At 38.9% G+C, this 24,503-nt stretch overlaps 1 protein-coding gene across 5 annotated transcripts in view; it reads left to right on the forward strand.

Annotated features, from left to right (window-relative positions):
* Positions 1 to 24,503, forward strand: part of RABGAP1L (RAB GTPase activating protein 1 like) — a 721,006-nt gene that overhangs the window by 608,317 nt on the left and 88,186 nt on the right. For 2 of the 5 annotated variants that reach the window (XM_068986470.1, XM_068986472.1), the window contains exon 1: positions 21,823 to 21,933. The exons of the other annotated variants lie outside the window; for them this stretch is intronic. In XM_068986470.1, the coding sequence (XP_068842571.1) occupies positions 21,823 to 21,933 (111 nt within the window). Of the gene's footprint in view, positions 1 to 21,822; positions 21,934 to 24,503 lie in introns of those variants that run through there. 5 annotated transcript variants of the gene reach the window in all.

Genomic DNA, 24,503 nt, shown 5'->3' on the forward strand with positions numbered 1-24,503 from the left:
AGAAGTTTCTTTCATTGTCCTCCTACAGTATTTTAATAGCCTGAATTCCTTGAGTTTTTCTTTCTGGTACCCCAGATATTTAAGACTGTCTTCTGTATGTCAGAAAAACAATAACTGTGTGTTCTCTTGAATTTCGCTAAAGTACCACTTAAAAAAGTAAAGTGTAAACTGCCTTTTAGTATTTGCATTGTTTTAAGTCAGTTTTTCATGATTGATTGATGCTTATGCAGTGACCCATTTTTATTTGTTTGTACTAACAAGAGCATAGCTTTCATTAAATGTACAGTTCAAATCAAAAGATAATTCGTATTATTGAAACTGAGCAGGAAACTCGGGCTCCTGGCCACAGAAGCTTTTCTCTGTCCCCTGTTTCTTGTTTGTAAGGTATAGACTCCAGCTTCCATGACCTTCCCTGAGTCCCAAAGGGAAGATTCAAATAATTGCTAATCAGAGAAGGGAGGGAATAAAGACACAAAGTAGGCAACCACCTGAGGCCAAATCAAAGAAGCCTGAGAAGCTCATCAGGAGAGGTCAGATTAAAGGAGTGCAGGCCCTGCACACACCCTGATACTTATTAGCAACTCTGCCCTTGAATCATTGCTATAAAACTCCTCAGGAAAACCTCCCCACTGGGACACAGTTTTAGAGGCATGAGCCTGCTGTGTCCCCCTTTGCCTGGCAAAGCAATAAATTTGTTCTTTTCTACTTCATCTAAAACACTGTCTCCAAGATTCAATTTGGCACTGGTACACAGAGGCCGAGTTTTCGGCATCCCTCTTAATTTTAAAATAGTATATAGCCCTATTCACATCCATATGCTCTCAGATTAGACTGACCAATTATATATTGGAATACCTGGACCAATTTAAAATACAACTTAAGGGAATTCCTTGAGTCCTGTGGCTGGGACTCCATGCTTTCACTGCCGAGGGCATAGGTTCTATCCCTGGTTGGGGAACGGAACCCCGCAGGCTACATGGTACGTGCAGCCTAGGAGAAAGAAATGAAATAAAATGCAACTTAAAACTCATACAGAGGCAGGTTCACCACTACATTTTAAAGTATTTGCTTTTATTTTTCTATTTTATTTATTATATTTTTAAGTTAAATACCTTTAGATTAAAAAGCCCCAGGAAAAAACACATGAAAAAGCCTTTCCAAATTTAAGTTTAAAACACCACACTCTTCCTCCAACCCGGTACCCCACCTGATAGCCCCAAATCAAGTTAATCAAGTAGTATAAACCAAAAAGCATGGAGACACTATCCACCCCATCACCTGATTTTACAGATCTCCACCAGGAGCAGTTTCCCCATGATGGTATTGTCAGTCAAAAGTTCTTGTACCCAACACACAGTGAGACCAGACAGACCAAAATGTCAGTTTGGAGCCCAAAAGGTTTATTACAGGGCCAAGTGAAGAGAACGAGTACTCTTGCTCAAAAAAACCTGAACTCTCTAATGGTTTTTGGGGAAAAGTTTTGTAGGAAAAATTTGGGCTGAGGGTTTCAGGTGTGTGATCTTCTTCTGATCTGTTGGTGATCAAGTAACAGGATGGTGTTGCAGGAATCTTTTACTCAGCCTGAAGTTACCATCCTCCACCTGAGTGGGGGCCTTAGTTCCAGCAGAAGAACACAAAGGTATTGTTATATATATCCCTTGAAGACCCTGTTGCTGGGAAAGATTAAGGGCAGGAGGAGAAGAGGGTGACAGAAGCTGAGATGGTTGGATGGCATCAGCTACTCAATGGACTTCAGTTTGAGCAAACTCCTGGAGATAGTGAAGGACAGAGAAGCCTGGCGTGCTGCAGTTCATGGGGTTGCAAAGAGACATGACTGAGTGACTGAACCACAGCAACAGTCCCTTGATAAGGAACAGAGCCCTTCTTTATCAGTGTGCTCTCATTTCTTGACTGCTCCTCTCTTGTGCATTTCCTCTTGCTGGCTCATACAGTAAAGTGTCTGCCTGCAATGCAGGAGACTTGGATTCGATCCCTGGGTTGGGAAGATCCCCTGGAGAAGGAAATGGCAAACCACTCCAGTGTTCTTGCCTGGAAGATCCCATGGACGGAGGAGCCATGTGTCCATGGGGTTGCAGAGTCATACATGACTGAGTGAGTTCACTTTTAATTAATAACTGTTTGAATCTGCCCTTTGAGAATGAGAGAAGGTCTAGGAGGCTGAAACCTTTTTCCTACACATAAGAAATAGCGAACACAGAAAGCATTTGTACCTGGAGGGGCCCCACAGGCTCCTGCTAGGTTTCGGTAGGAAGCACTGACCTTATCAAAGCTCTATAACTACATCCATCATCTCTCTAGCTCTTGTTCTGTACAGATCCCAGAGGCTGAGGTCCACAGTTAGTCAGACTTAGTTTACTATACCCTGCCACACTCCATTAAAGAATTACTTTTTTCCCCACTTGGCATTGTTTCTTCTTCCTTCTTATACCACCTTCTCACTTTGATCTTCCTCTCATTTTTAAAATGTAATTTGTTATTATTTTTTTAGTTGCCTAAGTGCTAGGCTTTGGTTTCCTCAGCTTGTTGCAGGAAGGGGGACCCCTTCTAGGACGTGAAATGGGCTCTTATCTGACACTAAAATGAATTATCTGAGGAGACACATGTACTGACAAAGCAAGAGACTTCATTGGGAAGGAGTGTCCAGGCCAAGAGCAGCAGGTGAGGGAACCCAGGAGAACTGCTCTGCCACACGGCTCACAGTCTCGGGTATTATGGTGATGGGCTTTGTTTCCAGGTTGTCTCTGATCAGTCACTGTGACTCAGGTCCTTCCTGGTGGTGCATACATCACCCAGCCAAGATGGGTTCCAACGACGATTCAGGGAGGTCGGTAGGACTTATGGACTGGCGTCTCCTCTCTCCCTTTGGCCTTCCCTGAATTATTCCAGTTGTCGGCATTTTGTTATTTCTGTGTTCCTTACCAGGACCTCCTGTTGTAAGATAACTCATGCAAGTGGTCACTCTCATGCCTGGCCGAGGCTGGTGGTTTAAGTCAGTGGGTTCCCTAACAATGTATAAATCAGGAATTAGATTTATAGTCAGTACCAATACTCTGTGAATTCATAGTGGTATGTACTTATCAATAAATAAAATTGTCTCCATTTTGAAGATAAATATATCAACAAATTATTTGTTGGAATTGAGGGTGGGGAGAAAACCTTTCTTCTACCCTCTCAGGTTTGGTTTCTTGGGAACTGTGAATTAAACTGACAAAAGTCATATATTTCTTCATTGCTGTTAATATTTTTACATGATTGGAAACTTCACAGAAAATAAGGGAAAAACCAAAGAAGCATTTGGACCTGGAGACCACTTGGCTTCCCATGGCACAGTGGTAAAGAATCCTCTTGAGAATGCAGCAGACGCAAGAGATGCAGGTTTGATCCCTTAGTTGGGAAGATCCCTGGAGTAGGAAATGGCAACCCACCCCAGTATTCTTGCCAGGATAATTTCGTGAGCAGAGGAGCCTGGTAGGCTACAGTCCATGTGATCACAGAGAGTTGGACACGACTGAGCAATTGAGCATGTACACCCACCCACAGCACAAGAATTTGTGACAAGACAGAAAACGGGACTGGGGCTTCTAGGAAAGTGAATCGTGGGAAGATGACTAGAAAATGTGTGAGGAAAGCGTGGTAGATAAGGGTTGTAGAGGAGACACATTTACTAAAGGAAATTTCCTTTGCAAAAGGGAAATGTATGTCCTGCTTTTGGGCTTCCCAGGTGGCACATTGGAAAAGTTGCGTGCCAGTGCAGGAGGTGTGGGTTCAATCCCTGAAGATCCCATAGAGGAGGAAATGGCAACCCACTCCAGCATACTTACCAGGAAAATCCTGTGGCAGAGGAGTCTGGCATCTACAGTCCATGGGGTCACAAAGAGTCAAACACAGCTGAGCATGCAGGCACATGTCCTTCTTTTCGGCAGATAGGGGGAGGACATGAGCTCCTCCTGTGTCTGCTGTTTCTCAGTTGCCTTCAGCTCTAAATAATCCTTAAATCACATCAGCATAATTGGGGTGGTATATTCTGATCACCTTCAGAAACATAAGAATCTGAAAACCATTCAGAACCTCATGTCTCTGAGATTCATTAATTTTACTATAGGGAAGGAAGCAATAATTGTCCCTCTATCCTTTGAGGTTCTTGGTTGAGACACCTCCTATAATAAACACAGATTCATGGGATAAAAACAAATAGGGGTTTGATAACATGCACACATCCTATATACATGGGAGACATCCAGGAAAACAAAGCAACTTCCCGACATTGCCCAAGAAACCATCTTTGATAGCTTCTCCAGGTAAAGTCAAAAAATGTTTAGGGGGGCAGTCATTTATGGGAGGAAAAGCACAGTAAACAGGGATAAGGTTATTATGCCAAGCTTAAGTGCTTACCTTCTCCAGTGGTAAGAGTTTCTAGAAATTTATAGTCTCTCTCTGTACCAGGAAGAGAAGGATGATTCTAAGTGTCTCTTACAAAAGGGTAACTTTTACTTGGTTTTCAGGTCTTTTCCTATGTCTGCTATTTTCTTAAAATTAATAACTCTAAAATAATCATTATGCCAAAGAGGCATTTTTAGGGTGAATATTCTGTTCCCTTTTGCAACTTTATAAAACTGATTGATGACATTGAATAATACATATTTCAACCTGTAATGAATTAATACTGATATAAACAGTACTTATAACAATGAAGTACTCACAGGTGATTTTTGATTTTCCAATTTTAAGAATATTTAGTATCAAAATATCAAGTTGTATATATTAAGTACATTTTTACCCATTTTTGTCCATTTTTGTACATTTATATCTCAGTAAGGATTGCAAGGAGATCCAACCAGTCCATCCTAAAGGAGATCAGTCCTGGATGTTCTTTGGAAGGACTGATGCTGAAGCTGAAACTCCAATACTTTGGCCACCTCATGCAAAGAGTTGACTCATTGGAAAAGACCCTGATGCTGGGAGGGATTGGGGGCAGGAGGAGAAGGGGACAACAGAGGATGAGATGGCTGGATGGCATCACGGACTCGATGGACATGAGTTTGAGTGAACTCCGGGAGTTGGTGATGGACAGGGAGGCTGGCGTGCTGTGATTCATGGGGTCGCAAAGAGTCAGACATGACTAAGTGACTGAACTGAACTGAACTGAGCTGAAGACTGAAAAACGGGCATCCCTCGTAGCTCAGTCTATAAAGAATCTGCCTGCAATGCAGGAGACCTGGGTTTGATTCCTCAGTAGGGAAGATCCCCTGGAGCAGGAAATGGCAACCCACTCCAGTATTCTTGCCTGGAGAATCCCATGGACAGAGGAGCCTGGCATGGTGTCGCAAGAGTTGAACATGACTTAGTGACTAAACCACCACCAAGGCTGAAAAACAAAAAGAATATTTGAGTGTTCTGGTTGTAACCTCTGAGGCAAAGGCTTTGTCAAAGTGAAAGAAAATTTATCACAGCTATGAATCAGTGGCTCATTTTTTGCGCTAATTATGAGGCAACATCATTTGAGTTGAAATTAGAAATTATTTTCAAAAGTCTGATGGTTAGAAGTAAATCTGGGATCAAAAATAATCCCTCTCTTAATTTACTATGTGTCCAGGGTTCCCAACTCAGGTCAGTCTTCACTTCCAGGGGACATTTGGCAATGTTTGGAAAATTTGTCACAGCCTTAGGGGAGGGGTGCTACTAGTTTCTAGTGTGTAGAGGCCAGTAATGGTACAAAATATCTTAAAGTGAACAGGACAACTCCATGCAGCAAAAAGTTATCCATCTCAAAATGTTACTAATACCAAGGTTGAGAAACTTTTCTGTATGTGACTGTGACTCAGGATGAGATCTGCAGTTTGATATGTCTATTCATGTTTAATTCTAGTAGATCTTAAAATAAAATAATGGTTGTTAAAAATGTCACATCTCAGGTGCTTCCCTCGCTGTCCAGTAGTTAAGACACTATGTTTCCACTGCAGGGGACATGAATTTGATCCCTGGTCGAGGATCTAAGATCCCACATGCTGCAAGGCCAAAAAAATATCAATAAGTAGAATAATTTCTTTTAAAAAAAGAAAGGAAAGAGGCTGTATGAGATTAGATCTTCACAGTGGATTCTTGATTTTGGTCTGAGGCAATATAATTACTATGGTAAAACAAAAAGAGAAGGCATTTAAAAGATCCTACTAACTGGTACTAAGTGTCCCATCTGAGAAGGTTTAAAGACTGAATAATTATTCTTACATAGAAAAGTCTTGTATCCTCAAAGTGGAGTCATGGACTGTTAAGCTAAAGTGGACTTGGCCAATCATTTAGTCCAATGCTGTTGCGTTAAAATAAAACAAGAAGCTGCATATCTAAGCTCATGTGGTGTTTCGGTTGCAGAGCCAAAACAAGTCATGATTACAGTCGAGGCACAAGGCGCTTCTTCTCCTTGAAGATAGTCATCACATTTGCAGGTTCTTTTCATTGGCTCATTTAAGTTGACCCTCACTAGACTCTGCATCAAGGTTTGTTCATTGTGCACTTCAAGAAAACTCCGTGAGGAACTGATTTTGTGAATAAGGGAATTGGCAGTTGCAACCCTATAGCATTTACACAATTGCAGCATGATATTAAAAATGAGGAAGGGGAGAAGTGACAATGGTAGGGTAGGGAATTTCCCTTGAATCCTCAAAATGATAGAACTGGAATTCTACTTACTATCCTCTCTTTCCCAATAATAGTTGGATTTCTACAGTCATTTTTCCTTCAGTTATTTGCCTCTTTCCTTTTTTAAAAAAGTTTCCATTATTATACCTAATAGATTCAATAGCATTCATCTTTACTCATTGCATTGTTATAGTGAAAAGAAGAAAGTGTTAGTCACTCAGTCGTGTCCAACTGTTTGTGACCCCATGGACTGTACCCCTCCAGGCTCTTCTGTCCATGGAATTCTTTAGGCCAGAATACTGGAATGTGTTGCCATGCCCTTTTCCAGAGGATCTTCCCCACCCAGGGATCGAACCTGGGTCTCCAGCATGGCACGCAGGTTCCTTACCAACTGAGCCACCAGGGAAGCCAAGATCTGTTTTTTCTTTTTTTTTTTTTTTTAAAAAAGTTTTTTCCAAAATGGTGATGTTAAAGAACAGTTTTCAGAGATCTTAACAATTTAAGTAGCATCATGAAGTGGTAGCTTTACTAAAATGCCATGTCACAACCAGATACATTTTTTTTTTAAGTGTAAACCAGGCATGTGACATATCTTGAAACTGGGGATTTGAAGAAATATTGTTGGAGAAAGAGATCTGTAGAGATCATCATTAGTGGTAGTAGTTAGAGTATATCCTGATCTAATTTGAGATTTTCAAAATAATTAGGCTGTTGAGTGTAGAGGTCAGTATAATCATCACCATTTCAATAAGATTAAAATATTAATGTGCTGAAATAGCATCTCATTTGGTACCAGTAGAAAACAAAATGTTTAACCATTATTGCAAAAAGCACTAAACCTCTGTTACTGCCTGATTAGCTGGTTAATGTGTTTTCCTTTATACTTTTCAATTGCTGTTCTCTAATTTTTTGTTCAAGTTTTTTTTCCTGAAAACATGCTAATTTCATGTGCTTTAGCCCCACAGAAGAGAATATTGCTTAGCAACCACCAAAATAACTAATAAGCCTATATCTTGTAAAGCCTTAAAAGACTTATTTGTCTTAAATTTATGTATTTCTTTATTGGGGTGGCTTAGATGGTAAAGAATCTGCCTGCAATGTGGGAGACCCAAGTTCGATCCTTGGGTCAGGAAGATCCCCTGGCAACCTACTCCAATATTCCTGCCTGGGATATTCCATGGTCGGAGGAGCCTGGTGGGCTACAGTCCGTGGGGCTGCAAAGAGCCTGACACAACTGCGTGACTAACACTTTATTGATCATTAAAATCAAGAGGAGGTTTGTTTCACTTTGAATTTCTTCCAGCTTCTGCTTTTATTGGTTAATTTATAGATGTTGCATGTTTTGTAACAAAAACAAAAAATACTGGTAGGCTACAGTCCATGGGGTTGCAAAGAGTCGGACACGACTGAGCAACTTCACTTCATAGTATATTTAACATGAATGTCTCTTTTCTCCCATCAGTCTCTTAACATTGCCCTGTGTTCATCATGTGCTTTAGTTATTCTTTTCTGATAGGATGGCCTATCAGTGATATTGCTGACTAAAGAAATGTTTTCTCATTCATTGGATATAGAATTCTACAATATTGGTTGTTAATGCTAAGAAGCTAGTATATTAAGTACATTAAAGTTTTAAGAGAGGGAAATGCTAAAAGATTCATTTGAAGTGGTTGATATTACATATAGTGATTTTATTTTTGGTTGTATGACCCAGAAGCACCTCAAAAGAGTCATCTGAGCTAAGGGCTTAGAGTGGGAGGTGCTGCCGCCACATTCAGTCTCCTGTCAAACTCGTCACTTAGCCTTGGCATGTTCACTTGTCAGAGGTGTAAGTCTTCCCACTGTGGCATACAGAGCTCTGCCATTGTTATTCAGTTGCTCAGTTGTGTCTGATTCTGTGAGACCTCATAGGCTGCAGCACACCAGTCAGTCCTCTGACGGTCTCCTGGAGTTTGCTTAAGTCATGTCCATTGAATTAGTGATACTATCCTACCATCTCATCCTTTGCCACCTCCTTCTCCTTTTGCCTTCAGTCTTTCCCAGCGTGAGGGTCTTTTCCAGTGAGTTGGCTCTTGGCATCAGGTAGCCAAAGTGTTGGAGCTTCAGCTTCAGCATCAGTCCTGCTAATGAATATTCAGGGTTGATTTCTGTTAGGATTGACTGGTTTGATCTTCTTGCAGTCCAAGGGACTCTCAAGAGTCTTCTCCTGCACCAGAGTTAGAAAGCATCCTTCCATTTTAGTTCACTGATTCCTAAAATATCAATGTTCACTCAATTTACCTTGATTCATGGACCTAATATTTCAGGTTCCTAGGCAATATTGTTCTTTACCACATCAGACTTTATTTTCACCACCAGTTCACTATCAGACACATCCACAAGTGAGCATGGTTTCTGCTTTGGCCCAGCCTCTTCGTTCTTTCTGGAGCTATTTCTCTGCTCTTCCCTGGTAGCGTATTGGACACCTTCTAACTTGGGGGAGTCATCTTCTGATGCCATATCTTTTTTCCTTTCTATACTGTTTATGGGTTTTCAAGGTGAGAATACTCAAGTGGTTTTCCATTCCCTTCTCCAGTGGACCATGTTTTGTTAGAATTCTCTACCATGACCTGTCCATTTTGGGTGGCCCTTCAGAGCATGGCTCATTATTTCATTAAGTTACACAAGGTGATGATTTTGGTTAGCTTTCTGTGATTGTGGGTTTCATTCTGGAGACTGTGGGATTGTAGTTCTTGTTTCTTCTGTCTGTCCTCTAATGGATGAGAATAATAGGCTTATGCAAGTTTTCTGATGCAAGGGACTGGCTGTGGGGAAAACTGGGTCTTGCTCTGGTGGGCAGGCCATGCTCAGTAAATATTTAATCCAGTTTTCTGCTGATGGGTAGGGCTGTGGTCCCTCCCTGTTAGTTGTTTGGCCTAAGGTGGCCCTTTCCTGGAGTCTACAGGCTCTTTGATAGGGCTAAAGGCAACCTCTAAGAGGACTTATGCCAACGTGTACTTCCCAAGACTGCTGCTGCCAGTACCCCTGTCCCCTCAGCAGGCCGCTGCTGACTCACACCTCTGCAGGAGACCCTCAAACACTCACAGATATGGCTCAGTCTCTTGGGGGGGTCACAAAATACATATAAATAGATGCATATGTGCCAGAGTCAAACAAAATTTTTTTTAGGACAAAAAAATAATCTTTTAAGAGAGGTATGTATGAGAGGGACTTCCCAGGTGGCACTTGTGGTAAAGAAGCCACCTGCCAGTTCAGGAGACTTAAGAGTTTCAAGTTTGATCCCTGTGTCAGAAAGATCCCCATGCTGGAAGGAAATGGCAACTCACTCCAATATTCTTACCTGGAGAATCCCAGGGACAGAAGAGCCTGACAGACTACAGTCCATAGGGTCACAAAGAGTTGGACATGACTACAGTGACTTAGCTATGTGTATGAGAGAAAGAGAGAGAGACACAAAGAGAAAAACGAAGATAATGTGGAGAAGAATGGTGAGGAGAATAAGAAAATGTTATAGTTGAAGTTTAAAAACTCTTTGAACCTTATTAAGACCAGCTTACTATTCAGTTTTTCTAGAGGAAAAGAAAAAAAAAATTTACAAGATCACTAATAGTGACTAAAATAGTTAATAAAAGTAAACACTTATTAATGCTTCAGTTCTGTTTTTCCAAGCACAGGGAAAGGGCAGTTTCTTTTATCCTTTATAAAGTTTAATGCCAGAACTCTGCTTAACATGAAGTTTATTTAGCCTGCTTTATGAACCAGTTTTCTTATAAACTCTATTTTAGGCAGCTCTCCTTTATACGTGGGAATAGAAAACTGAAAATTGGATAGACATTTGATAACTGAAATTTATATAAAATGAGACTTGTATTTATTTTAACTCTTAATTTTAACTTATTCCCATAGCCTAGTTATTTGATATAGATGATAAAAAATAACACCCACCAGTTAAAGTCACTAATTAGAGTTTTTCCCTCTTTCCCTGTTTTTGCACTCTTTGAAAGAGAAATACAAGTAGTGAAATGACAGAGAACTAGTTGGCCATTAGCAGAAGCAAAAGACATTACATACATAAATTAAAGTTGTCCACGAGCCACTAAAAAAGATTTGTATCCAGTTTTACAGTCTGACCGTTTATTCAGATTTGCTTGTATAGAAACATAATTTCAGCTAGTTAATTTTTTGTTTCACCATTATCTCAATTTTAGTTAAACGTTGGTCTAAAGATATGTCATAATCTCATATTATATTGCACAATTAAAATTCTCCCTAAATGTATGCTAAGTTTAATATAAAACAACAATTCCATAGCAGTTTTGAATATTTAAAATTTGTATTTAAGAACACACTGAGGATTTTAATACAGGATAATAAAGACAACATAATAAGGAATGTGGGCTTCCCAGATGGCACATTGGCCAACGCAGGAGACCCAGGAGAGGCGGACTTGATCCCTGGGTCAGAAAGATCCCCTGGAGTAGAAAATGGCAACCCACTCCAGTATTCTTGCCTGGAAAATTCCATGGACAGAGGAGCCTGGACAGAGAAGAAGTCCAAGGGGTCACAGAGAGTCGGACACAACTAAGCAACTGAGCATGCATGCAAAAAGGAATGCATAAGCCAGAAATTCTAGAAATTAATGGCTGCTTATTTTGCCTCTGATTCTTTAAGTATCAGGTTAACTACTAAACTACTTAACCTAGTTAAACTAGGCCTTCCTCACCTAAATATATGAAGCTTTACTTAGATCTCAGTGAACATTTAAAATAAGGAAGATGTTTTGCAGAATATGTATATCCTTAGGCCTGAAGGTGGTTGTCATATTAGACTCAGTGACTGAAAATGAAACCTTTAGTCAGCTATGCAGGCCCTAATATTCCCTCTTAACTTCCTGCTTAGTGTGAAGAGGAATTAAAGCATAAAGATTTTAGCTATTTTTATGATCTTTATGATTTTAAAGAGAGAGTCTCTATGATGACACTTGCTAACACTTCTTAAGCCTGAAATGATCACTTTTTTGGAAAAAATTTTAGATGAAATATAAAAAGTAAATTCTTATCAAAATGAATAAAATTAGAATGCTTTAGACATTGCCACTGCTGCTAGTTATGACTACTGTTAAAAAATTATCAATACCTTTTTATTATTTTACTCCCAGCCAATTAAACAATTCACTGTTGCTCTTAACACAAAGAAAAAGCTAATTTTTAATGTTGTAAAAGCCACCATTGACAGTTCAAAGAATGCTGTCTCAGTTCACATGGTATTTTTTGTTGTAGCAGACTGTTAGTATGTACACTGCAGTTGTCAATAGTTTGCCTCCAGTCTTTTATTTTTCTTTAATTTGCAAATGCCTAGTAATAAATATTATTAGATGCAATGAGTTTTAGTTCATATTTCAATATATAGTGATACAATATTAAAAGCAAAATATTTAAAACATTTAATATAATATTTAAAACAAAAGAGAAGAGAAATACAGAATCTCACTTTAGAAATTTTAAAGTTTCTATTTCAGGATCTCCAAGTTGAACTGTTTTTCTTCTCTGTTAAATTCATGTTATGAAGAACTTGTTGTAGGTGAAGAAAAAACAAAAAGCATGAAAAAAACCCTACAGCCAGAGCCTTTGTAATCATGTATATCAGTTTTAATCATGGTTCTGATTTACTGCTGGTAAGATCTCAAGTAAACTCTTAGGGCAGTGGTTTCCCCTTCTGTGAATTGGGGATAATAAAACCAGTTGAATAGTATTGCCGTTAAAACTAAAAGAAATACAAAATACTTAAAGCACCGCCCCCCCCACCCCTGGCACAACAACTGTTAAATATGTGTTATTTTTCCTCTCCTTCCACCTTCACCCCTAATCAAATTCAGTTGATATCTTTGAACCGAAGTAGATTACAGGATTATTGGTCAGTTCTAAGCTTCTGGATAAGCTGTTACTCTAAACTATTGCATAGGATATTTCTTTTGACTCTAAGATACAAATGAATGCTGGAAAATCTTATTATAATACAATTATAAAGAAGGATTATGTATTTGCACGTGATAGCCCATTGTAACTGTTTTCTTGATCACGTTTTAACAGATTGATGTCGTTATACAACAAATGCTCTCTTTGTTCCCTGTTCTTGTCACAATTGCTCGATTTAATAAAAGGTAATTGATTAGGCTCTGTTTGCACTGTAGTCAGGAAACTGGAGAGGGAAGCTAACTGTAAGAGATCCCCTCCCACCCCATTATCAATCTTTTACCGCCACTAACCTGCTTCAATTATTTCTGACAGAAGGATTGTGTAAATTACCAAATCACTCCCAAACAAAGCAACATCTAGAAAGATTAATTGCGTTGGGAAAACAGGTACAGGATTGAAGTTGTGTGACACTTTTTATTTCTCCCTCCTGAATTTTTTATTAATTGGACAAAAAAAAATAGAAATGGAGGTACTGACTGCCCTCATACACTGAGAACAGCCCCCGCCTCATTTCTAAAGGTTATATTCCCTCTTCTCTGTTTTTGACAGATGATCTTACCCATCCAGCCTTTTCTCTTTTTTCTTTTTTGGCCACATGGCATGACTTGCAGAATTTCAATTCCCTGACTAGAGATTAAACCCAGGCCATAGCAGAGAAAGTGCTGAATCCTGACCACTAGACCACAAGGGAACTCCCCATCATTTTTACTAATGTTGATAATAATAGCAACTATCACTAATCAGATACTTTGTGGAGCCTGGTGGCTTAGTAAGGACTTTTATATGCATTATCTTATTCCTCATAACATCGGTACTATTACCATTTTCTCATTTTATGGATGAGAAGACCAATAGTGAGACAGCCTGTGAAACTTGCTCATGGTCAGAAAGCTAGTATGTGGCAAAGTATTGTATCAAACCAGGGTATTTTGAACCCTGGAGTCCATGTGTCAACTGTTATTCTGTGCTTCCTCTAATGACCTAATGACAAAAAAAAAAAAGAAAAGTGGAGGCTAGAAAGACAAAAGCCCTGTAGTCTGCACGGTCTGCCCTTGGCCTACATACCTTGTATTCCGAATTTCTTGACCTGAGATTAGAAACCTACCACAAGCTGATTCAAAACTGCCTTTGAAACCTTATTTCCTACTGTATCTAAATATCAGTTCACCACTCTGACCAGGCTAATTTTATTTTTTCTCTTAAAAAAATTACTTTGCTTATAAAAACTAATCCATTTTTTGCTCCATGAAGACTTTCCTGTCTGCAGAAGGACTTAATTCTATTACAGTCCTACTGTTACTTGACAAATACAGTGCATCGTGTTGTGTAACCTGAAGCGTGTGAGTGTGAAGGAGATCCCAGCATGGGAGGAGCAAGGGTGTCTGGCTCAGGGCGGATCCTCCCTGCATGTTTGCTTACTTCCCCTATCTTACTTTAGTTATGAAGGGCACAGCACGCACTTTGCAGCCAAACAGGCTGGTTTTGGAATCCTGTCAATTCCATTTCTGACTGTTGGGAACAGAGTCAAATCCCTAAACTTCTCCACACTTTAGTTACTTCGTCTGTAAAGCAAGGATATTTGTAGTACCTAGTTGGTTGACTTATGTGAAGATTAAATGAGAGTCTGTGTCTAGGGCAGAGTGAGTACTTATTAAACACGAGCTATTATAGAAGAATTTTAGTGTAAGTTGTTGTTCAGTCGCTCAGTCATGTCTGACTCTGCAACCCCATGGACTGCAGCACACCAGGCTTCCCTGTCCTTCACTATCTCCCGCAGCTTGCCCAAACTCATGTGCATTGGTTCAGTGATGCCATCTAATCATCTCGTTCTCTGTCGTCCCCTTCTCCCCCAGTCATTATTACAACTAGTTATATTTTACTACATTACAAATCTATAAGTCCATCTCGTGCATGTTGTGGGCATTCTGTAAATGCTGCTGTTTTTATTTTTATTGATATAATTCACATACCATGAAATTCTTCCTGTTTTAACTGCAGAATTTTAGCCAAGTCCATGGCTTCACGCTCCAGTGTATGACCTACTGCAGGGATCTGAGGGCTCATTTGGAAGGGAGTTATCCAGGTTGGGTCACCAGCCCTACAGGAAGAACTTGAGACAAATGAACACTTGAATGAAAAGGAGCTTACAGTTCATTGTTCCCTCAACCTACCCTCTGACCTTGTGAAAAAAAGGAATCTGAAACATACTCCATGTAGAATGGTTTGATTTAGTGGCCATTAAAACTTTTAAAAAGTTACTCAAATGCTTTAGAAATTAAGGTGAAGGTATTTGTAATTAAAATTCAGTTGTATATTCTGCTCAAAATGAGACAAGATGCAGCATTACTTGTATTCCTGGATTGTGGTTGAAACCATCCTCACTGAGGGTGTTATTAATAGCAAATAGCAGTGAATGCTTTCAGTTCAGTTCAGTCACTCAGTCGTGCCTGACTCTTTGCAAACCCCATGGACTGCAGGACGCCAGGCTTCCCTGTTGCATCACCAACTCCTGGAACTTACTCAAACTCATGTCCATCAAGTTGGTGATGCCATCCAACCATCTCATCCTCTATCGTCCCCTTCTCCCCCTGCCTTCAGTCTTTCCCAGCATCAGGGTCTTTTCTAATGAGTCAGTTCTTCGCATCAGGTGGCCAAAGTATTGGAGTTTCAGCTTCAGCATCAGTCCTTCCAATGAACATTCAGGACTGATTTCCTTTAGGATTGACTGGTTTGATCTCCTAGCAGTCCAAGGGACTCTCAAGAGTCTTCTCCGACACCACAGTTCAAAAGCATCAATTCTTCGGCACTCAGCTTTCTTTATAGTCCAACTCTCACAACTGTACATGACTACTGGAAAAACCATAGCTTTGACTATATGGACCTTTGTTGGCAAAGAAATGTCTCTGCTTTTTAATATGCTGTCTAGGTTGGTTATAGCTTTTCTTCCAAGGAGCAAGTGTCTTCTAATTTCATGGCTGCAATCACCGTCTGCAGTAATTTTGGAGCCCCAAAGAATAAAAGTCTGCCACTGTTTCCGCTGTATCCCCATCTATTTGCCATGAAGTGATGGGACTGGATGCCATGATCTTAGTTTTCTGAATGCTGAGTTTTAAGCCAATTTTTTCACTCTCCCCTTTCATCAAGAGGCTCTTTAGTTCCTCTTCACTTTCTGCCATAAGTGTGGTGTCACCTGCATATCTGAGGTTATTGATATTTCTCCTGGCAATCTTGATTCCAGCCCAGCATTTCTCATGATGTACTCTACATATAAGTTAAATAAGCAGAATGACAATATACAGCCTTGACGTACTTCTTTCCAGATTTGGAACCAGTCTGTTGTTCCATGTCCGATTCTAACTGTTGCTTCTTGACCTGTGTACAAATTTCTCAGGAGGCAGGTCAGGTAGTCTGGTATTCCCATCTCTTTAAGCATTTTCCATAGTTTGTTGTGATCTGCACAGTCAAAGGGTTTGGCGTAGTCAATAAATCAGAAGTAGATGTTTTTCTGGAATTCTTTTGCTTTTTTGATGATCCGGAGGATGTTGGCAATTTGATCTCTGGCTCCTCTGCCTTTTCTCAATCCAGCTTGAACATCTGGAAGTTCATGGTTCACATACTGTTGAAGCCTGGCTTGGAGAATTTTGAGCATTACTTTGCTAGTCTGCTACTTTTCTACAATTACCACACAGTTGCACTCATGTCACACAGTAGCAAAATAATGGTCAAAATCTCCAAGCCAGGCTTCAACAGTGAATGCTTAGGAGCACCTGAAATGCTTATTTTTGGTTAGATAAAATTTAAGTGAATATGTTAAGAAAATTCACGTGAGTAAATTTTAAAGATCTCACTGGCTTTATTCAGCAGTTCACGCATGGGAAGCAGCCAGTCTAGCAGACAGAATGGCACTCTGAGGAGCTGTACTTTTATGGGCAGAATGGCCCAGAACCAAGGAAGTCACACTAGACAAAAAAGTGGAGTGGTTACTGCAAGATCACTTTCCCTTAGGGGCAATTCACCTGCTCTGTCAGGCAGGTTACCTCACTAGTGCCGATCAGGTGCTTCCTGGTTTAAGATTTCATTTCTGGGAGAGTAGAAACTGTAGCAGTCTTTGGTGACATGAGGCTTTAGCATAAGGGACTCCATGTTGGACCTGTTGTCTTGTTTTTAATAGTTAGCTGTGGGTTTTAGAGTTACAAATGTGGTAGAAAGCTGACTTGTTAAAGCTTGCAGCTGCTCTTTCATAGTCTGGAATGTACCTCACCATCATTCTTTGCAGTGAGATGCAAATGAAGAAGTAAGATACCCAGTATAACAGTTAAGCAAGTATTTGTGTCCCACTGGTTTTTGTTTTCTTAGTTTAACTCTAGGGATTTTTTTTTAAATAATCTGTGTTTTCTGAGGTTTTGAATTTGCCTAGTAATTGCTGGCAAAGATAAGGAAGATAATGAGCTGAACGGTTGGAATTTGACACAAGAATAATGGTTTTCTTTATTTACATTTGCATGATTTTGAAAAGAACCAAGATTTCTTTTATTTATCTTCTACTTCTTGTTCTTTTCCCTTTGTAAAACTCAGTATGTTACTGGACTATCCTGAAATCCAAAATCTTCTGAAAAGTTTTCTTCTATTGATACTTCTATGGTTTCTCTCTCATTTTATCTCTTGTTCCTCCACTGAGAGCACTTGGGTTTTAGTAATGTGCACTCCTGCATGTAAAGAGAAACCTCCTTGGAATATTGCTTTTCTGTGATTAAGAAAGGGTAGAATTTTGTCTTTCTTAGAGTTCTTTACCTCTGTGTCAATACCATGAACGTTTTGCGACAGTCGTTAAAACTGAGTCGTGTATACTCCATGAATATTTATATTGAATTGAATCTATTATATTATTAATTGAATCTATAAAGATGTTACTGAATGATTAGACGAACCCCTGGGGAAGAAAAAACCGTCTCTACCAGGCTTTGTCAGTACGTGGTGGGGGCACAGACGTTTCTGTCCTCTAGGCCATATTTTTGTCCTGGTGGTTTTGTCTTCTGTCTTATCCTGATTTTATGGCTGTTGTGATGACAATGTTCAACAGGTAGAACCTGAGGCATGGGAGAAATGGTCTTTAAAGGCACTCTTGTGAGGAGAGATAATTTTTTAATGATGTGTGTTCATTTTTTAAATGTATTTGCTGCTTTGATGGTGGATAACAAAATACTGCTCCCATAATTAAACTACTTTGCTTTGCTGCATTTGGGGAGAACACAGAAATACAAAGTGTTCACATCTTATTCAGGCTTCTCTTGATTTTTGTTTTGGCTTTTACTAAATTTGACTCTTGAGAATAGACGTTCTCTGAAGGCCAGGAATGGTTTATTAGACTCACACTCATTTAGTATAACCCAGTTATATTTTTGTTAAATAGGAATAATCCCAGAAAAATGGCTTTTGGAACAAAATCAGCTAACAGAGTAAAATCTGTAAAAAATTATAAAACAGCATTCAAAAATCATTGGAGATATTTATTAATATTTGTTAATTTTTTTGTCTTAATGAGATCTAGAAGCCTTTTGAAAATTATTTTATAGCCAGTTTGGCTTCTGAATAGAAAGACTGTAAAGAGTAACTAATAAAAAGTTAAGCAACTGTCACCAAATCTTTTAAAAGCAAAAGAGTTGATATTAGAAAATCCAATTTAGGGTACAAAGTAGAAGGCATTTGTTGGGACCCATTATAGCAACCACTGGGGGTATTTTCCTAACATTTGGGATTAATGTTACCCTTTGTGTTTCATTCTGATAGAGATTAAAAAGGTATTCTCACCTTCAAACCCTCCAATAAGCCTATTTACTGGAGCGGAAAAGGACACACTGCTTTTGACTGAGCACACAGGAAAACCTCTCATCTATTCCGTCCCTCTCGATTTACTTGACCACGAGGAAACTGAAACCTTGGGAGGTTAAGTGACTTGCCCTGGGACAGACAGCTAGCTCGTTCCTGCTGGAACTGGAGCCCCTCTATTGGTTACCACAAATGCTTTATTTTCTGCTGCCCATTTAATACACAATCCTCTCCTGGTAAATTTTAGCAGCAACTGGTGCTGTCGGCAGTACACTCCTTGATCGCAGGTAATTCTCCCCCCCGCCCCCGCCAATACCTTCCTTTCAGTGGAGCTGAGTGGTGTGAAGTCAGTGACTGCAGAAGCTCAGGTGGGAACCATCCGGGGAGATCGGTGGGTCTCAATTCACTGGGGAAAAGTCAAACGAGTCAGAAAAATGTCTTGCAAGGCAGTGAAGTACTGTATGTAAACATGACTGTGTACAGTGACTCCTGAAGTCTGGAAGCAGGGTAATAGCTGTTTATTTCTGAGACTGCAGAAAAGAATCTTTAGGAAAAGAAAGATAGGTAGTATAAAAACAGTTAAAAAAGAAAATAGATCATTGGTTTGCTAAATTTTTTTTTTTAATTGAAAAATAATTGCTTTACAGAATTTTGGTTTCTGGAAAACATCAACATGAATCACCATAGAAGTATGCTTTTTTTTGGGGGGGGGGCCACAGATATACATTTAACTGTATGAAAAAAGGACATTTAAATTTTTGTTTCCCAGACTATAAAATCTGGAGGAATATTTAAGGGTGACAGAAAATGAAGGATACGTACAAAACTTAGGGAGCCCTTGCTCTAGAAAGCGTATGCAGTGTGGCTATTAGAGAAGCCCTCTTGGATTGAGGCACAAACTGTTACAGATAATTCTAAGGCACTCTGGCCAATTAGAACAGTCTTTTGAAGATAATAAATCAGGAGCTTTGTAAAAATACCTAATTGTTTACCTAACAACCCACGTGGAGCTCTAAAAGGACTTAATTATTTGAAGTGGTTAGCTTTTTTGTCGTTTTAAAACCGTCTTTACAGCCTTTGATTATGTTTCTAAAAGTGTTTTGCACTCCTATAGCCCCAATGCCTTAACAGTTTTCTGACTTTATAACACAGTACCTAAAACTATTTACTACTGTTTTCCCTGGTCCTTTCTTTCTTTCTTTTTTTTTTTTTCTTGGTTATGAGTGTTCTTAACCAAGATTACCTATTGTTAAACCGAATTTGTTCTCCCAGGCTGCACAGGCAACTGCTCAAATGCAGTCATAATTCTTGTTTGCCCCTGGGCGGTTGCCAGCAGGGAATAAGGCATTATGGGAAGTGGTTTCTTTACCTTCCACAACAGGTGTCTTTGTCAGTGCACCTGATTCAGATACCAGTGTGGAAGCCCTGAGTCACTGGAGCCAAGGGAAATGTGAAAGCCAGAGGAACTGCTTTCACAGCTAGAAAGTGGTCCTGCGAGATAAATCGGAAGACTTCTGGTGCTAGTGAGTGCACGAAGGGAGTCACAGTATCTTTCTGAAAAGATAAAAAGGAATTAAAAAGGTATGAGCTGCCTGACGCTTTAGTGTACCTCGTCTCCTGATGATCATTTAATCTTTACCTGGTTAGTCAGTGTTTAGTGCGGGAAGAATTTTTAAGAAAAATAATGCTTTAAAAGGCACAACTGCCTTGTAGGGGAAAAAAAAGTGAAGTGAAAATGCTTTACCAGCTCCAGCATGGGTCAACACAGTTTGAAGCTGTTTTAATCTTGAGGATTTATTTAAAGTATTGCATTTTCTGTTTAAATAAGCCTATTAGTCTTGCTTCTGTTTGCTGGCAGTAAGGTATTTTCCCCCTTCTGTGTATGTGAGCGTGTGTGTGTGTGTTTGTAATCCAGAATGCTATGGTAGTTGCAAAACTCTTCTAATCACATTTAAATAGAACAGGGTACTATTTAAGTAATCATGTTCATCTAGGTGGAAATACTTTGGAAAGACAAAGAAAAATAGGCACTAGAAATTTCATTCCAAGTCTTGTTTTCTGAAAAACAAGCAGACTAAATAACATAATACTGCTATGGATAATTAGGACTAAACATTGTATTTGATTAAAGATAAACATTCCCAGTTGATTTCTAATTCTAACAAATATTTCTTACAGTATTGCACTGTCATACTCTAGAAAAAGCAGAGAAGATAATAGCTTAATTAGAAATACTGGCAAAACAACTTCGGGAGGAGCTTTATCTGCCCTCCTCCCTTTTTATTTGCTTAATACTTTCCCCATGGAATTAGCCTACATTATATTTCCTGGTGATTTAGGCAACCTTGTAATGATAATTTGGACAGTTTTCACGTTTTTTCATCAGGGCACGTTGAGGTTCATTTACTGTCTTCAGCTGTATTTAAAAAGATGCTTCTCATAGCTAAGGCACCAATAGTTCATTACTATCTACTGATTTGGGTAATTAAAAGAAATCTCTAAGCTTAAAAATAGACAAAGAGAACTTTTATCATGGGAGAATAATAATTAGTTTGGAAATGACAACCTTGTGTTGTTTTCAGAATAACAGTGGAAAACTAAATTCTCTCAAAATCAAGAATTCTGTTTAAAATATTTGTTGTTTTTTTAGTGGGAGAAGAGGAAATGGTTATTAACTGATATTGCAGTCTGTTTCATTTTTATATTTTGGTACTTTTTGTTTTTAACAGAAATACTCAGAGGGGAAAAGGAACCTTTTTTTTTTTTCTTTCACACTTCTTGAGATAATTAATTACACCAAGAATTTGATAAATTCTGAAAAATTAGATGTTGCCATCTATTTATTTTCTGTGAACATGAAAAAAATAAGCGGTAAGAAAATCTACATCTTCTCCAAGAAGACACATCTTGATATAAGTAATACTGAAGTAAGAAGATAAACTTAAAAAAATTCTGATTATCATGAACATAACATCAATTTTTGTGGTTTTTGGTTTCCTTTTTATTTTTTCTTCCATTTTTGCTCTAGAATATTTCCATTTAGGAGACTTTTTTGAAGTTTTAAGAAGATTTCCAAAAACTAAATTTTCCAGCTGCTCTGTTAAGAATGCAGAAGGTGTTTATAGTATATACTTCCTCCGTAGATAAGAGACCTCCCTCAGTTTTCTAGTGGGGGTGAATTGCTAGACAAGCCTATGATAGCACCTGCTTTTTTTTTTTTTTCCCCTCCTCTGGATTTTTGACACTCCACCCCCTCAAACTCAGGTGGGTGTGTGCATTGGCACCAAGCTGCAATAGGATTTTCCCCTGGATAGTCTGGTCTGGAGCTGGGATAGCAGCTGCTGCTGTGGAAAGACCAGCTGGCAAGATGATGGAAGAAATCTCCATTATGGTAGCCTATGACGCCCATGTTTTCAGCCAGCTGCACGACGAAGACTTCCTCACTAGTCTGGTGGCCATCAGCAAGCCCAGGTCTATGGTAGGTGGGGTCTTGCACATTCTTCTGGGGCTGTTATTTCTTTTCTAATATGATAGTTGTACTCGTGTAGTAGTTGAGGCATAACTTCCTGGGAATTAAAATAGAAGCATTGCTGTTGGCATTGTTACAGCTGCAACAAGGTCTACAGGTTTTCACGGTTTTATTTATAAAACTAAGCACTATTATACCTTTGTAGTATATTTAAAGTGTCCCAGGAGTAAAACTTAGGTTAATGCTTTCTTATGTAATGAGGTTGAAAGAAGTTTTATATTCCCAAACATAATATTCTCCCATGTGTTTGCCTTGTATGTACATATATGGTTATTAGGTGAGGGCTACCTACATTTACACATATATAATTCAGTATTTCTGAAGTGGAGCATTTTTACCAATGGGCCATAACAGAGACGTTAAGAATGTCTAACAATCAAATAACTTTCAGAGTCTTTACATTATTACTAGGAACTATTATAAGTGTAATTTTAATTGGGATTTAAATTTATAATTTTTTTAAACCATTCTCCAAGAGTCTTAGTTTGCATGTCCTGGCATAATAGAAAAACAAAGTCCTTGCAAATGTTTGTTGTGTCTTCTCTGTAGATGTCATCCTTATATCGGTCATTGATCCATATCTTTTAAACATACTTTCCTGACTGTTGTCATAGTGACCTCTTCTATTCAGTAGTACCCATCATAAGCAACAGAATGAGCAAGTATAATAACAATTATCTTACTAGTTGTTTTTGTTTAGTCACTAAGTTGTGTCTGACTCTTGTGACTCCATGGACTATAGCCTGCCAGGCTCCTCTGTCCATAGGATTTCCCAGGCAGAAATACTGGAGTGGGTTGCCACTTCCTCCTTCAGGGGGTCTCCCAACCCAGGGATTGAACCCAGGTCTCCTGTGTCTCCTGATTTGCAGGTGGATTCTTTTATCATTGAACCACCATCTTTCTAGTATGAAACTATAATTCTCTATTCTAAGACATAGGAACCTTAACACAATCTGGCAATTTCTTCAAAGAATATATTGTAATAATAATAAAAAAAAAAGGTGGAGGGAGAACTCATAGGTTAATTTTCAAAGACTTAAGGGGAATATCAGCTTGATGCAGTATACTGACCTTGTTTCGGTGTACTGATGACACCATAAAAAAATCTGTAAGGTAATCAGGGAAAATTTGACCACTAATTAGATTCTGAAGGAGATCAGCCCTGGGTGTTCTTTGGAAGGAATGATGCCAAAGCTGCAACTCCAATACTTTGGCCACCTCATGCAAAGAGTTGACTCATTGGAAAAGACTCTGATCCTGGGAGGGATTGGGGGCAGGAGGAAAAGGGGACGACAGAGGATGAGATGGCTGGATGGCATCACCGACTCGAAGGACATGAGTTTGAGTGAACTCCGGGAGTTGGTGATGGATAGGGAGGCCTGGCGTGCTGCAATTCATGGAGTTGCAAAGAGTCGGACACGACTGAGTGACTGAACTGAACTGAATTAGATAGTAATATTGAGAAATACTCAATTTTTGTGTGTGCAGTAATATTTTGATTGTGTTTAAAATGATTTAGAGGGATGTATGGAGATAGTTAATGATGATAAACAAGATATGTAAGGATAGTTAATGTCTGCAAAGATTCAAAATGGTCCAGTAGAGAGGTTGGTGATGTGGGTAAAACTAAATAGGTGTTGATAATTATTGAAACAGAAGAGTAGTACATAGGAATTCATTATACTTTTCTCCTTTTGTAAATGTTTTATAGCTACAGTTTAAAAGAATCAGCTAGACCAAAAACACAAAACAAATACAATACCATAATATACTTTTTAAAGTGTTCATTAGTACAGAAATATCCAGCCTATTACATTTTTTTCCTGTTTAATATAATTTCTATTTTTATAATTATATATATATTATATGGAGATTATTGCCAATCCTTACTTAACCATAAATACGTATATATACCAAGTTAGGATAGGTTAATTCACAGTTGTGAATAATCTTTAAGCTTCATTTTAGCCATTAATTTAAAATAATCCATCATGAACACTTATCCAAAAAATTCAGAATTCTGTTTCACTTTTTTCTAATGGTCCTATCAAGGTCCTTTTAAGGGATCTGACCTGAGTCTTCAAAAATGTGTAGGAATTTTCTAGGCTAAAGGGGAGAAGAACAAAAACAGAGATGTAAAGTAACCCAGTGTAGAGGACAGAAGATGCAGAAGAGGTAGGCAGTGACCAGGTCATGGGGAGCCTCATATGCTCAATAAATTCAAGACATTTGGGGTGTGTGCTTACACAGGTACAGAGAGACAGGAAGAGAGAAAATGAATGAATGAATATTGATGTGCTTACCAGGAAACACTCTTCCATATTCTGCATATTGATATATATTATGCCTGATGCAATTCCAGCTCCCCCAAAGGGGATTTAGCCCATGGAAAATCTCAGAGGCATGATAAAGACACAAAATAAAGCTCTATACACCGAACTTTTAAATAGTATAAATGTCCGGATGTTGAATTAATTACAGAAAGTTCTAGAGATTCTTAGTTCTCTTTATTGGGTTTG

The sequence above is a fragment of the Capricornis sumatraensis genome, chromosome 14 (assembly GCF_032405125.1).
Source record: "Capricornis sumatraensis isolate serow.1 chromosome 14, serow.2, whole genome shotgun sequence".
NCBI lineage: Eukaryota > Metazoa > Chordata > Mammalia > Artiodactyla > Bovidae > Capricornis > Capricornis sumatraensis.